The sequence below is a fragment of the Accipiter gentilis genome, chromosome 10, assembly GCF_929443795.1.
Source record: "Accipiter gentilis chromosome 10, bAccGen1.1, whole genome shotgun sequence".
In the NCBI taxonomy this organism is placed as follows: Eukaryota; Metazoa; Chordata; class Aves; order Accipitriformes; family Accipitridae; genus Astur; species Astur gentilis.
The window spans coordinates 29,155,759-29,170,758 of NC_064889.1; the positions used below are offsets into that span (position 1 = coordinate 29,155,759).

The 15,000-nt window shown below is 49.1% G+C and overlaps 1 protein-coding gene across 3 annotated transcripts in view; it reads left to right on the forward strand.

Annotated features, from left to right (window-relative positions):
- Positions 1–15,000, forward strand: part of NTN1 (netrin 1) — a 105,031-nt gene that overhangs the window by 62,931 nt on the left and 27,100 nt on the right. The window contains exons 3-4 of one of the 3 annotated variants that reach the window (XM_049812322.1): positions 9,004–9,153; positions 12,328–12,381. In XM_049812322.1, coding sequence (XP_049668279.1) covers positions 9,004–9,153; positions 12,328–12,381 — 204 coding nt within the window. The remainder of the gene's footprint in view (positions 1–9,003; positions 9,154–12,327; positions 12,382–15,000) is intronic. The other 2 variants (XM_049812323.1, XM_049812325.1) reach the window with 2 other exon arrangements.

A 15,000-nucleotide genomic window follows, 5' to 3' on the forward strand; every position in this document is an offset into this window, starting at 1 on the left:
TCCCCTCTCTTCTAGGACCAACTTTTGGACTTTGCTGAATCGGTAGAGACTAACTTGCGTTTAAAGGCAAATTCGAAGCAGACCCAGTTTAGGGAAGGGGAGGTGAGGAAGGGGCTTTTGACACATCTTCAGATGGGCTGGGAAGATATCTGGACATAAATAAGACAGCACCTCGTCGGGCAGAGGCCTGACCTGCAGTACAAACCCCGGATCATGGCTCTGATGTGTCCGCTTGGCATCCTCAGGCCAGCCAGGAGCACCTGCTCCGGCGGGAGATGCACCCAGGGCCCTGGGGGTGCCCCAAGTGTCACGCTCCCACAGACACTCTCCCACAAAAGCACCCACCAGTTGCTTCTTCCACCCAAATGAGTAGAACCAGGACCCAAAGCATCACCTCCCAGAAGGACAACACCAGGTGAGCCGGTTTAGAGATGTGTCTCCACAGCAACAGGACATCTTCATCACTTTTAGCACAGGAGGGAGGAACAGCCCCATGAATGGATGAGCTGAAAAAGCATGCAGAAAGGGTAAAAGCCATGACAGAAACTGCCAGCACTGTGTGGGGCTCGCAGAGGTCAGGGTGAGATGCTCTGTTGACTCCAGGGAGCCAAAGACATGGGATGGAGGAGGGTCAGCCAAAAACCCTCTGAAGAACATTGAGCTCTACATTGCAGTGTGGAAACCTGCCCCCACCAGTGCCTTCAGAGGGGAGATCTAGCTCACAGCTGAGTCCCAAATCCATGGATGATCCAGTGTATTAGGAAAATTTAGACAGCGTTGCTTCCCTGACAGGAGCTCTGCATTTCTGAAAAATCACGTCCTTGCAATGGTTAAATTTGGGACTGACCACCTTCAAAACTGTGTTTTGGGTTTGGTTTTTTAGCAGAAGCACATCCATAAGCAATCCTGAAGGGCAGGTTTGGACTGTGGTTTTTCAGAATTGGCAGGCTGCAACACAATAGAGGGGAATTTGCAGCCTATTAAAAAAAAAACAACAGACTAAACCCCAGTTCTCCATCACAAGTCTCAGACTAAGAACAAAAGTTACTAAATTCATTTGCATAGTTAGACCTTTGCATATCTCCAAGACAGAGGAAAGAAAAGGAATAATTTGCCTTCCCCATAAATATTTTCAAACTGTTGAGATAATTTCCTGCTTCAGATCAGTTCTCAAGAGTGAAAAGTCCTCCAGGCTCTCGGGTCCTGAACATTAAAACAAAGGTCAGTCCTGCTCATCCACATGCCCTGTTCTGATTTTAAGCATATTAAAATGAAAAGGCTTTTTTCTGATAGAAAAAGAGATATTTTTCAGTTAAACATACACTTCTCAGAGCATCACAAATCAGTGGCCTGGATTTGTGGCCCAGGAGCTCTCATTGCAATTTTTCACAGGCACTTGGGGTGTTAGTGGGCACTGTGGATGCTTTAGTGTCTGATAAGGGCTGTGCACACTGAAGGGATCCCCCTGTTTTCTAGAGTTTCTTGAGTTTCTCTCTCATCTACCCAACTGCCTCATTTAATGAGGTTTGTGGCAACCTCATTATCTCTGAGACTTTTGCTCCGCTGCCAGATTTGATTGAAATATTATTAGTGGGAGAATACACTTGTAGGAACCTCATTTCCTCAGGAACCAGGCTAAAAACACATCAGGAAGAGAAAATGTTTGCCTTTTTTTTTTTTCTTTTCCTCAATATAAGTATTTTCCAACCCACATTTTCTCATGCAATATCTCCCATGAGAGTAGATTGAGCCTTACTTTGCTTTAGAGCCGTGAGGACACCATGCCCAGGGACTGTGCCCAACTAAGCTGCTCTCTGCATGGCCAATGCAGCCCCCAGGGGTCTTTGACAAGACTTGACACTTTTCAATGGAAAAATAAAAGGGATGACATCCTCCATGACAAAACCCAAGTCCTGCCAGCAAAGCAGGGAGAAGGAAGCCCCATGCTTCATCCTGGGGCATCTCAGCATCCCCACCACTCTCTCTGGCAGCTTCTCCGTCTCCGCTGCAATCACCCAAAAGGTGGAGCTCCAAGACGACAGGGGAATTTTTAACAATTTTCCAACAAGAGGATTTTCGAGCATTTTGGAAAGTGCTGCCATAATTGTCTTATTGTCTGTATCACTAATGCCTGCCCATAGTGCGCCTGCCCAAAAAGTGGATTTATTACCGTGGTTCAAAGCCCCCTCCGGATTAGCGGCGACTCTTGCTCAGTGGAGGCATTGTGGGCCCCGTCTGTTACTTGTTATGGAGAAGACAAAGACAAGGTCTAATCTGTGAAATTTGGCCCAAACCGCAGGGCGCCAAAGCCCTTGGCTTCCCCGAGTGCCAGTTCAGGAGGAAGAAATGGGAGAGCCCTGAGAAGCGGCGCAGGAGGAGGGACACTGTGAAACGCCAAGAGATTATTTGGCTTTGCCTGATAAAAGGGGGAATTCATTTTCTGCTGGCAAGAAACCTTTAAATCTCCAAGAGAATGTGCTGAGGGACATTGTGCATGAACATGATCCTTTGGAGAACTAAATCCAGTTCACAATATCGCAGACAAGCTGACGATCTCATTGCAAAGCAGTTAACAGTTAATATTTAAAGCCATTATTAGTATTCAGAGTTAACACAGAGACATTTCAACCTCTGCTTCTGGTTAGCAAACTAGCTGGGGCCAGACTGGGTGGGTGCACACTAAATACCACAGTTTCTTTTCCTCGTGACATAAATCTGTGGGATTTGCAGAACATGCCACCCATGGTGGAGATGCTCTGCCATTAAATATGGTCTCACCCATCACCACAGGATCCTGTCCCCAGAGCCAGCATAAACCTTTCCGCATCACTCAGGTGCACAGATTTCAGATTCTAACTCTCCTCACCCACAGACAAATAACCAGGGTAGGTCTCCAAAGGAAGGAGTGCTGCTTGTTTTGATTTGTTTCCCCAAAGACACGAGCCAAAGCAAATCTGCTGAAAAAAGCCTGCTCAGGTCAGGTCTTTAGGACAGCTTCAAAGCTGGGGTCACCTTTGAGATGGATTACAGCTACCGGGGGACAACTGAACCCACCCGAGGAGTTTCTCACACCTTGCATTCTCCAGGGCAGATGTGTTCATTGGAACCAGGATTTAAAGCACCTGAGTTACTAAAGACAGTGGAACAGGAAAAAAATAACTGTAATAATAATATCTGAACCATACCTCTAAATACTAAAACATAAGCCTAAGTGAAATATGTTTACTGCATCAGGATGACGCGGGCTGCTTTATTGAAGCAACAGGCAAATTTAAGTTGAGTTGTTTTGACATTTTGCTGTTTAAAATATTGTCAGAATCAAAGCATTCACACAAGAAGCTTGATTTTGGTGCATTTTCTTCTAGCAGAAAGCTTCTGTAGCCACATTTTTTACTCCAGTTGGAGTCTTTGGAGGAATGAAAGCAAGCAACCAAAGGGAGGCAATTTTGGCCATGATTCTGGAAAAGCATTTAAAAGCATGGTTAAATATAAATGTGTACCTAAGGCATATTGGCTATGTGGGACTTAAATTCTTACTTAAAACTGAGTGTGATTTCCTGAAGAAGGTTCTTTCTCAATACTGGAACCTTCATCAATGACTATTGCAAATTAAGGTGCTTTTTCCAGTTTAATGAATTGCTGTTTTACTGCTTAGCGCGTGGTGTAACGTAAAGCAGTCACGCTTTGGGCTTTCAAATCTGGAAGGCCTACGACGTATGTTATCATTGCAGATACAGTGTGACAAGAGGAAATCTGGACACCCCGTGAAATCAAGGCTTTTTCTGTTGTTCAGTCAAATGGATTTTTCATCATTCTGAAAACCTCCCAAGGAAACAGCTTCCCTGAAAACAGCAAGATGATAATTCTCCAAAAATGCAGGTCCTTTCAGGTACCTTCTCAAAAAAGGTCACACTTGAAGAGAGCTAAGCCTGGAGATTTATCCCTCTGTTTACCTTTGAACACAAGTGTGTGGGTAGATTAACAGCTGGGAATACCTCCGACCAAAATTCAGGGGTGGAAAAATATTTGCATTTTTGTCATGCTATTTGTCAACCGTTGGTGGGCCAGACACATCCCAGCAAGTTCAGCCACTTTTCCAGGGCACTTTGCATCCTTTCATGCATGGTCCTAAGATTTGCTTTCAGGTATTTTTTAGTCCCAGACCAACCAAATCTCAGCTGAAGCACAGAAATGCATCGTTGCCTATGCTCAAGCGGACGATGGTCTGCCTCAGCAGATTCGTGCATATAATAGTGGCTTGTCTTGGAAGCTTCAGACAGAGATATAAAACTCTATGACAGACAGTTTTGCAATAGCATGCCCCCGGGGGAAATCTCTTCCTAACTGCAGGCAGTTAGTAGCTGGCTTGGAGTGCTTATATCCGTATATATATTAATCCCAGCTAATGTAACTACAGATGTTCTCATTCATAGGCCTATCTAATCCTGTTGGGCCTTTGCCATGGTGTCTCGTAGCATGAGTTCTACGAGTTAATTACGTGCAGTGCAAAGAAGCATTTCCTTTTATCATTGAAAAAGGTTGCCTTTTAAATGCATTGAATGTCCCTTTGTTCCTGTATTTTAAGGACCAGTGAAGAGGAGCACCTGTCTGACCTTCTCGGCGCTGTGCATTACTTGGCATCCCTCCATCGTCTCTTGGCAAGGCATTTCTAATCTTTTCCATCACCCTCAGATGGGTGCCTCTCCGTGCCTTTCACTCCAGTTTCCCAGCTGAGGACATACTATTGATTTCTATAGTGTCATGATATTATATTCAGCATTACTCTCTACCCCTTTCATAATACAACCTACTATCTTGTTGCTCTTCTGAGCTCCGTTGCAATCAGCCAGATGTTTCATTGACTCCTAGATCTTTTCCTGGAGTGGTTGCAGTTAATTGGGACCCTTCAGCATGTATGAGCCATCCTGTTCTCTCCTTCCAATTATGCCTCCTTCTGCATGCTGGTTTTTGTCTGCTATCCCCTCACCCATTCGGCCAGTTTGGGTCGGTCTTGCAGAAGACCTACGTGGTCTCCTCACGTCTGGACTAGCCAAGCTGAAGGGGGTCACCTAGAAATGCTGTTAGCTCCCTGCTTTCCAGGTGATGGTTATTATATAAGAAAAATCAGCTTTTGTGGGCAGAGGCAGCCCCATTGCTACCCTCATTCCCCATTAAAACCTCACCATGTATTCCTGCTCCTTGTTTTCTCCTCCACAGCCAGGTTTTTAAGCAAGAAATAACTTCATTTTTCATTAGTAATTCCAGGTTATCTCTGCCACAGAGACTTATCAAAGATTTTTCTTAAAGACTTTCTGAAAGAACTAAATCATGACAGTTATTTCCCTTCCCCCTGATGCTGTGTGAACTAACAGACTAAAGACATACTGTTTTCTTGCACCAACATCATTCCTGTTTACTCCTCTTACATCACACTCACTGCACCATTGCATCCTCCTTTATGGGGTGATCCTTTTAAGCAAGGCATGAGGATACAGAGGATAAATCAGCTGTTATACCCCTTATTATCTCAAAGGATGTCCCAGGCCCCCTCCTTTCCTGATCAGTGAGGTTTTCTCAGCTCTGGTGCCTCATGGTCTCTGCTCTGCTCAGTGCAGGGGACTGCTGATATTCTGCATCACGGTAGGGGATGGGCAAACGCTTGCACCCAGGGAACTCCAGGCATGAAAATGTGTTTTGTGAATCAGAAAGGCAGTGAGGATGCCAAAGGGGTGTTTGCACCAATCGCACCCCCTTTGCGACTCCAGTGCAATCTTTCCTCAATTTGGGGTTACAACCCAAAGGAATTTGAACTGTACTGGAAAAATCAGCATTAACCACCAGCAGCCCAGCTACTTCATGGCTGGGGAAGGAGAAGAGCCTGTAATTGCTGGCTGCAAGTGTTTGCACTGGCCAGGGAACTGCAAATTGCCTTTAATTGCTCCTAATTGCTGGCACTGGTTCAGTTCCTCTGGGACAGGGACTGCAAATGTACATCTGCAGACACTGCTTAGACCACCTCCTGCCTCCCAGCGCCAGGAGGGTTGACTTGCTGCTGATTCGGAGAGTTTTCTGGAAGATAGAAAAGTCAAAATGGGGTCAGGCATTCAAGGAGCAGGAGTCCTGCTGCCCAAGGCAGTCGTCCCAGACACGCGAGGTCCTGTGCTGCAACAAAGAGGTGGGGACCAGTGGCAGAAAGCACATCCCTACACCCAGAGGGGATTTACCCCACAGCGTGTCAGAGGGAGCTATCAGCCAGGGATTTCTCCTGGTGAGGTCCTGGACCGAGGGCTGGTGATTCCCAGCACCTCCGCCACTTGTCTACTCTGTAACCTTGGGCATATCCTGTGTGTCCCTGGGGACACAGCTAACACCCGTGGGGCAGAGCCCTCACAGGAGCCCGGCTTGGGGAGAGACTAGACAACCTCAGACAGATATGGCTGTAAAAATAACCACGGCAGCTTCGGACAAGTTGTGCTGAGGCATTACCTCATGAGGGAAAGAAGCAGCGGCATCGCTATTTATTTATGTGGTGTCCAAAAGAGCGCTCTGTGCTCTGCAGCCCTTCTTCCAAGAGCCTGATTCTGTAAATCTTACTCATCACGAAGGGTTTTTTTCCTTTTTTTTTCGTCTTTTTGTTTTCCCCTCTCTCTTCCAAGCGGTCCCATTGAAATCAGTGCAATCCGTTCACATGGGGGAGGATTACTCACAGGATGGGGGTTTGCAGGCAATGCCTGAAACCAGCACTCGCAGCCCCAGAGGGGACGCCTGAAACATGAGGCATGTTCCTCCCCATCCTCCTGCCCTTTGCCTCTTCTTGTGTAACCCTTCCCTGATTTGCTTATTTTTGTATTAACTCCTGCCTCTCTGCTCTTCTTTAACTCTTTTCTCTCCTGTTCCTTCTTTAGGCTCTTGCTTAATGTATTTTTATTTCCTCTCCCCCAGCAATATTGAAGCCATCCCTTGGGGCTGCAGCATGCAGGTTTTCCCACCTAAACGTCACCCTGCTTTCTGCGCTCATCACCAGCCACACTGATTTAATGCTAAAACTTTTCCAATCAAAACTGGGTTTCATAGAAAAGCAAGTTTTCCATTATGGGCACGCAGCTGGTTCCCAGAGGCAGCTCAAGGGAAGGGGGGAGAGTAGGGCATTTAATCAAAAACCCCAAATCGGAAGTGTTAGGGAAGGAGGAGAAAAGAAGCAAAAGCTTTGTTGTTTGGGTTTTTTTCCCTCCCATGTGAAAAATCATCAGGTTTTGGCAAGGCTCAGTCTCTTCCTGTCCACACTGGTGGAGCCGAGGGACGGTGGCAGTTTGCTCGTGCTCTGGGGTGGGCTGCATGGGGATGGGATGCCCCGTGCAGGGACCAGGGGACATCCCAGGGCAGGGGGGCTCCAGGCACCACGCAAACCCTGCTGGGAGGGGACTAGCCTGGGAGCTGCTGTCCCGTAAAGGTCAAACTGGGGGCTGCTGGTGCAGGGAGCAGGAGCAGGATGGTGCTGGGGCGGGTTGGAGGGAAGCTCCAGCCGAGCACCAAAACTTGGACACCCAACACAAATGGATGCGGGATGTGATCTGCCATCCCCAAACGAGGCAGATTTAGTGTGTCCCAGAGCCAGGGAGGTGTAAGACAAACCAAGAAGCATTGTAGGGTCCAGCACAAACCCTCATGGGAGTGATATGCTCAGTTTGAGGGATTTGGGGGTGTTTGAAAGCCAAGCCCAGCTGCTGGAGCCCGTGGAGACACTTGCACTGGTCCTGACCCACAGAGCAGATCCCTCCAGGTTTTGGGCAGCAGGGCAGGTTTTCCCCCAAACCCTCTTTTTGGCAGGCAGCTCCCCTGAGGGGCTGAAGGAGAGCAGGATCAGTGCTCCCCAGGGAGGGTTTTGGCTGGCTCCTTCCCGAGGATGCTGCACAAGAAAAGGAAAGCTTTCCTGCCTTTCCCTGCCACCACTCAGCAGGGGCAGACCACAGTCTGGCACAGCGCTTGCAGCTCTTAGAAATCAGGGCTGTTAACAAATGTGCGAGGCCATAATCCTTTTGAGGCAGTGATGATAACAAGCCCTGATGCTTTTTTTTTTTTTTTGGCCTTTTTTTTTTTTTTTTTTAACAAACAGCTGCGCCGGTAAGTCCCACTGTGGGAAATGAGATGGTGAATGATTTCAAGTGCAGTATTTACATCCCCTGCCAAACCCTTCACATCTGCCCAGCTCTGCAGTCAAGCCTCTATCCATCTGGCCAGGAACAGCAGGTCCTCCAGCCTGCCTGCATCCCACAAGGGCATTTCCTTCCTGCGCCCGCAGTGCCAGCTGCCAGGGATGCTGCTCAGCGGGGAAGGGCTCAAGCAAAAGCACTGAAAGGCGGGTGGTTTGGTTTGGGTTTTTTCTTTTTTTTTTTTTTTGTAGCGCACGTGAAATGAATTCCCAACATCTCTGAAAGCAATTGCTTCCTGCCTGAGATCTGGTGTGCTGAAGGGGTGATAAAATGCTCCTTGATTTTGCACCTCTTCCTTAAAGCCCTGCTGCTGCTCCGGGGAGCCCAAGGGAGTTTGAAGCTGGCTGGGGTGGGGGCAGCAGGTGCTGTGGCCCCTGGAGCCCTCCAGCAGTGCTGCCTTGCCTGCTCCCCTCCTCTTCAAGTCCTGCAAAACTCTTGATCTCAGCACCCATGGGATGAGGCAGTTGCAGTGTCCACGGGTGGGGATCCTTGAGCGGGGACACCCCACGCTGCCTCTGGTGCTATCCCTTCTCTGGTGCTATGCCCTCTGCCCCCAAGCGACGGCCACGTGCACCCTCTCTGCCAAATGCCACCTCTGTTTCAGGTCAGTGTGGTGGCTGGCTGGACGGGTCGTTGGCCGGAGGTCCAGCGCCAGCTGCGGAGACGGTGGAGCCGTGCCACGAGAGCTGCCGGCAGAGCCGCGGCGCTCGCCCTGCTCCCCGCCAACGCCGCAACACCACCTGGACCCGCTCCCCTCTCCCCCTGACCCTCTTGTTGTGTGTTCCCCCCACAGAGTGCGATTGCCATCCCGTGGGCGCCGCCGGCCAAACCTGTAACCAAACCACGGGCCAATGTCCCTGTAAAGACGGTGTCACCGGCATCACGTGCAATCGATGCGCCAAAGGCTACCAGCAAAGCCGGTCTCCCATTGCCCCCTGCATAAGTAGGTGGATCGCTCTTTCGATGTCTGTAGATTAGAGATATTAACCTTTATAAACGCACAGGAGCCACTGCCCAGGCTGGGTGGCTACTAACCCCACCGCATATATTCCAAAGGGCAGTGCTCGGGTACCCCTGCCAGCCACACTGCCCACAGTAGAGCATACAGTCCAAAATTCACCCCTAACTTCCAACTAGCTTGTCTGTCTTGTTGGGTGGGTTTTGTGAGTGCATCTACAGCCTAATTTGCTGGTAATTTGATACTGCTTCACAGGGCAAAGGTGCCCTGAGAGCACATTTGTTTTGGGGTACCACATCAGGTCTGGACGCTAAGGCAGATGGCTACAAACTGGTTTTTCTCTCCAAAATCCGGCTGTGCTGCACTGGCACAGAGCTCAAATCAGAGGAGCTGCTGGTTTGATGGAGTTGCCATCACCATAACAAAGCCGACAGCACCTGGATTGCTAAAGGGGCTCTTACACTCACACAACCCACCCAGAAACATGGGCTGTTTTACCGTTTGTTTTTTAGTGTGCCTTCCCAAGGCTGCTCTCATCCTCTGCTTCAAAAACAACAGCAGCAAGCACCAGGTACAGCTCCCAAAGTCTCTCCGTTGCAGCATTTGCTCTGCAAACATCCACATCCCCACTCGGTCCCTGTCGAGCGCTCGCTGCCCGGACAAGGTGTGCTTTAGTCCAGTGCTCCTCTCTGCTGCCTGTTGGTTTTGCTGTTGTTGGATCATTCAGTAGCTCATGCACCTTGCGCGAGGCATCTCCACCTGCCCTAATGAAATGAAGCATCAAAATTACGGTGCCTGGGATGGGCTGGGAAGCTGGGGCTGCTCCCCTTGAGGTTGACTCCCTGCTGCTAAAAGGGGAAAAAACGCACAATGAGAAAAGAAAAGTGAGGGTTGAAAGAATCAAGTCTTTGTTGGGAACCCACAGTCTGCTCCCACACTGTCCCCTCGCAGCATCTGCCTTTCAGGACGGCCATTGCCAAATTATGGGGCAGATACCCTTTCTCCACCTTCTTCTGCTGAAGAAAACATACATTCCAGGGTGGTTTTTGGTCACTTGAGATTCATTCTTCCCCGTGTCGCAATGGGACAGCAAGAGCTCAGACCAGATGCTTGTTTCCCCAAGACGTTACAGTCATGGCTCCAGTATGCTTTGCAGCAAGTATGCGCAAAGGTTTATCATTAATCATTCCCCAGGGCCATGGTAAATCAGAGAGTAAATTGTTCCTTGCATCACTTCCCTTGGGATTCATTGCACTAAATAAAGACAGACACAGAATTTCAACACGATCCAGCCAGGCGTTGGGAGCCGGGCTGTGCTCATGCCAGCTGCCGAACTGGTGTGCTCAAGGCTGCCTGCTGGCGTGAGCCTGGCAGGGCTGCCTTGCCCTGGCCCTGCAACCCAGCCACCATCCTGGCACCCGTGAGAGCCCCTTACTTCTGTGTCACTGCAAAACATCCTTTCCAAGGGGCCAAAACTTTTGTTCACATGTGTTACAAGCAACACTCTGGCCTGGCTATCAAGCCGCTGTGCAGTTTGGGGGAGTTTGATCTGCACATACGATGCTAAAGTAATTAAAGTGAGGATATGAGCAACTCACAATTCTCTTAAACCAGCACATTTTAATCCTTGAAAAATGTCAGTGTGTGTGTGTATGTGTAAGTAGTTCACAGATACTTTATACACGTGTAGCAGAGGGCACTTGCTCTCCATCCCTACCCGCACTGCTCTCCCATCTGGCACAGGGAGGGCACAGGAACACTGCAGCTAGCAAGGGGCTGTCCACCTTGTCTGCAAGAGCACAGTTACTCTCTGATTTACCACTGCTTATATTTTCCTTGTCCCAAAGACTTATACTCATGCAAAATTCACCTTGTGGGGAATGAACAAGACACCAGTGGGGTGTGTCTGCACCATAGCCCATGCCGGCAGGCACAAGCACCCATCCAGCTGCCAGCTTTGGGATGGCTGTGCTGGCTGTTCATGTACTGCCTGACTATGCACCAGGTGTTTCACATGGGCTTGTGCCTGTGTTTAATTGCATGAGGGTGAACGATTCAAAAAGTCATCTAATTGGGCTGCACCCCTATGAGCTGCCGTCACTGCAATGCAGACAGACCCCAGCAAACCTCCCTCTGTGGCCAGGCAGGTTCCCGAGAGCAAAAGTAGAATGAGGCAGATGCTGACCCCTAGCTCATGCCTAAATTCCACTTTCAAAATGGACTGGTAGGGTGTTCCCCCACCGGGATTCCCAGGGATGCACAGAAATTGCAGCACTGTGCCCTAAATGCACAAAAGATGTCAGTAATGAGGTCTGCATATGTGCACTGGGAAAAGAGATCATCTTGCCAAAGTTGGGACCATATAATGCGCTCCATCTGCAGTCCATCCTTTTTAACATCAACAAACACAGTCAGATTTGGGCCATGAAGATCCAGAACATTATGTGGTTTCAGCTGTGCAAAGCCAGCCCCAAATCAAAACCAGGGACCGTTGCATTGGCACCAGCTATGTTTGTGTTTCCTCTAAATGTGTGAGATAACACTTGAATTCCAGCAGATAGATGGAATGCTTTACCTGTATCTTATCTCACATAGGAGGAGTGGTAGCACTGTCTCAGACATGGAGGGAACCAGCAGCTGGAAGGAACAACCCAGGGACAGGGAGAAGCAGCAATGCTCCCATTGCCTGCTGGGACTGGGCACCACGCAGCAGGCAGCCACACCGCCCTGCCTGGCTTATGCACTCTTCGAGCCCCTGCAAGAGCACCCTTCACCCTGGGATCCAAACTGGGACCTAGCAATTGCAGCAGGTTGTGTCTGGGCAGCATAGCAATTGCTGGCAGTGGCACCCTATCAATTATCTGGCTGGCTGTATCTTTTATTTTTAGCCACAAGCCAAAATTTTTTGTTTAAAAAATCCTTTCCCACACCCTCTTGGGAGGTCCAGTTTCCCAGTGGGTATGGTCCTGGTGTGCTGGTTTCTGGGGCTCTTGCGAGACTCCTTGCTGGAGGACATAGTTGGGAAACACCCCTTGCTGGTAGACATGGTGGGAACAGAAAATGCAGTGTGTGCAGGGACCAGGCTCTTTGGGATTTGGAGTAATACCTCCTTCTTTTATCTCCTCACCTTTCGTGTCTGCTTCTCGCTGTCCTGCACAGAGATCCCCGCCGCTCCCCCCACCACCGCCGCCAGCAGCACGGAGGAGCCAGCAGGTACGTTGTCTCTTCTTTTAAAGCATATTGGTGGTAAATGGCTTTTGAGCAATCGTCTGCCTGAGATGAAATTGCATTCAATTAATACATAAATTCTGTTTTTTGTACTGGGACAAGTGGTTTCCTTTTATGCCCCAAATGTCCGAGTGTTTGAAACAAGTGTGCTGCATCCCGAGAGATGGGTGTTTCTAGGAGCGTGTGGGAGTGTAGGGAAGATGCAGAAAGATTTTCCCAGAGGTGCTAAATCTATAAGCACACAGAGGTTACCCAATGTGGAAGCAATGCTTGATGAAAAAGAGGTAAGGACTCAAGACCACCACTGGTTGATTATTAAAGATTAGTGGTTACCTTCTCAAGAGGCTCAGAGAACAGTTCTGTCACATTTTTCTGGTGGAGAAGGATTAGGGAACCAAAAATCCACCAAAAGAGAACAAAAATCTAAGTGTTGTTTACTGCTGCATATGACCATTTCCTTTATTTGCCTAGATCTGTGTGTTTCTTGTGCTAAGCGATCTTAGGTGCTGATGTGACCTGTGTATGTTATAGCAATGTGTCTCCTGTCCGGTTTTGTGGGTCCTCAGGGTGGGACACAGCTGTGGTTAGTGGCATTGCTGGGGCCAGTTGTGCTCAGAGGTGTCTCAAGGCCGGTGACTGTAAGAGCAGGGGAAGCATCTTAGCTTGGAGCAATGGACTTGGATCACCATATTTATGCAAGCTGCAATACAGAGGATCATCCTGAGAAAGCTTTGGCATATCACAGTGTGTGTATCCTCCTGTTTCCCCTCCCCTTGTCCTTGTGCCAAATACAACCCATGCAATGCTGACCCGGGGCTCAACACGTCTCTTTGTATGCCCCATCTCCACCACCACACCTGCACCAACACCCCACCAACCTCCCCTCCTGATTTACATCCCTAGAGGGGCTGACACCTGCCCCCACCATGGCACTGGGGGACTTTCCTGTCCCCAGCTCCCTCGCGTCAGACGGGTCTGAGCAGGGGATGACAGCAGGAGCCAGAGAGCCCTGGGAAAGCGTGACTTATCCCACCCTGCTGCCTGCAGGTTCCTGGGGTATTTGAACAGCGCCGCGGCTGTGAAGGACACAAGGTGTAAAGGCTGTTTACTTTTGTCTCACCAGTGTAGGAGGATTCATAAATTAAGGATTTTGTACTAAAAGTGAAGGACGTCACCTTGAATTGAACTTTGAGCCAAGGCTCGTCCCGTGGCAGGGCTTTTCATGCAGGCTGTGCGTGTTGCTGTATGTTCAGGAGTTCTTCCAGGGATGGGAAACCCAGGGAGCAAAGGGACAACAAGGTCTTCAGTCCCCAGCATCAAAGGAAGGTAAAGCTCAGGGTTTTCTGTAGGACTGATTTAAAGGACAAGTTCTACCACCTGTAAACACAGTAGCAGCAACTCCGTGTTTCAGTGTCTTCTCTTAGGCTGGTATCAGCAAGAAATATCTTGGAGCCTTGAGTTTGTGCCTATTGCTTCACATGTGCTGCTTAAAGCGTCTCCATTGACCTGAAGGGCTGAAAGGAGCATGAAGACGCACCAAAAACCTGGCCCAGCCAGCATGCTTCCAGCTCAGGTGCTGGTGATCAGCCCTTTTGCTTCTTTGCCTTATAAACTGGGTGCGGACGTGAGATGTGCGGTTTGGTGAGTCCATCACAATGAAGTATAGGGCTATTGGGAACACAGACCATCCCACCTAACCTGAAGCCAAGCAGGAGCAAGTCTTCTTTTTCTTACAGCACTGTTTGCTGACAATACCAGCCTCTGTTACCCGCTTCCATCAGGAGAAATATTCTTCCCCAACTCCTCAGGAGCTTAATAACATGCCATAGTGCATCCCGCCATCTTCTTTCAGCCACAGAGAGCTCCTCTTCAAAGCTCCCATTAAACCTTCCACCTTGTCCTGGCTGCAAGAGGACTCAGTGTGGGGATGTCCCCCCCTTGGCCAAGCCCCTGGGACTGGCAGGCACACCCCGTCTTCCCATGAGCTTTGTGAGACCTGGCAGCTCCTGCAGCCTCTGCAACTCTTTCATTTATCCCAACACGGCACTTCGGTGCAATGGTGTAGGTGCATCCCAGCAATGCCAGCTAAAGGTGCTGGACGCATGGAGCAGAGCAGGCTTCCTTCTCTCCATCTCATTCTGTGAGAGCGAAATTTATGTCTGCAACTCCCTGTTTCACCCCTTGCTATAAAAGAAGACCACGGTCTAGCTGAGACTTTTAGATGCTTGAGGGTAGGTTTTTCCCATTCACAGGGACTGTGCTGCTGATATATGGAAGATTTATAGGCAGATAGAGAATATTAGCTAGCGGTTTAAGGATCCAGTGGGACCAACTGACATCACAATTTCCAAACTGAGTGTGTTGAGTGGGGAGTTGAGCACTACTCAGCCCTTGCAGCCCTGCAGGGTGGTGCTTTCACCCTCCATCAGGTAATAATAAACCCAAGCAATGTTTAAATACAAAAAGCTCAACAGATGAAATACCAGATTTCTCACAGGCTCCTGCTATTTAGCAGGGACTTGCAGACTAAATGTTCTGTCTCATGGCCTGGGAACACTGAGATTTTGTGCTCCACACCAGGATCTGTCGGTTTCTCACCCCACA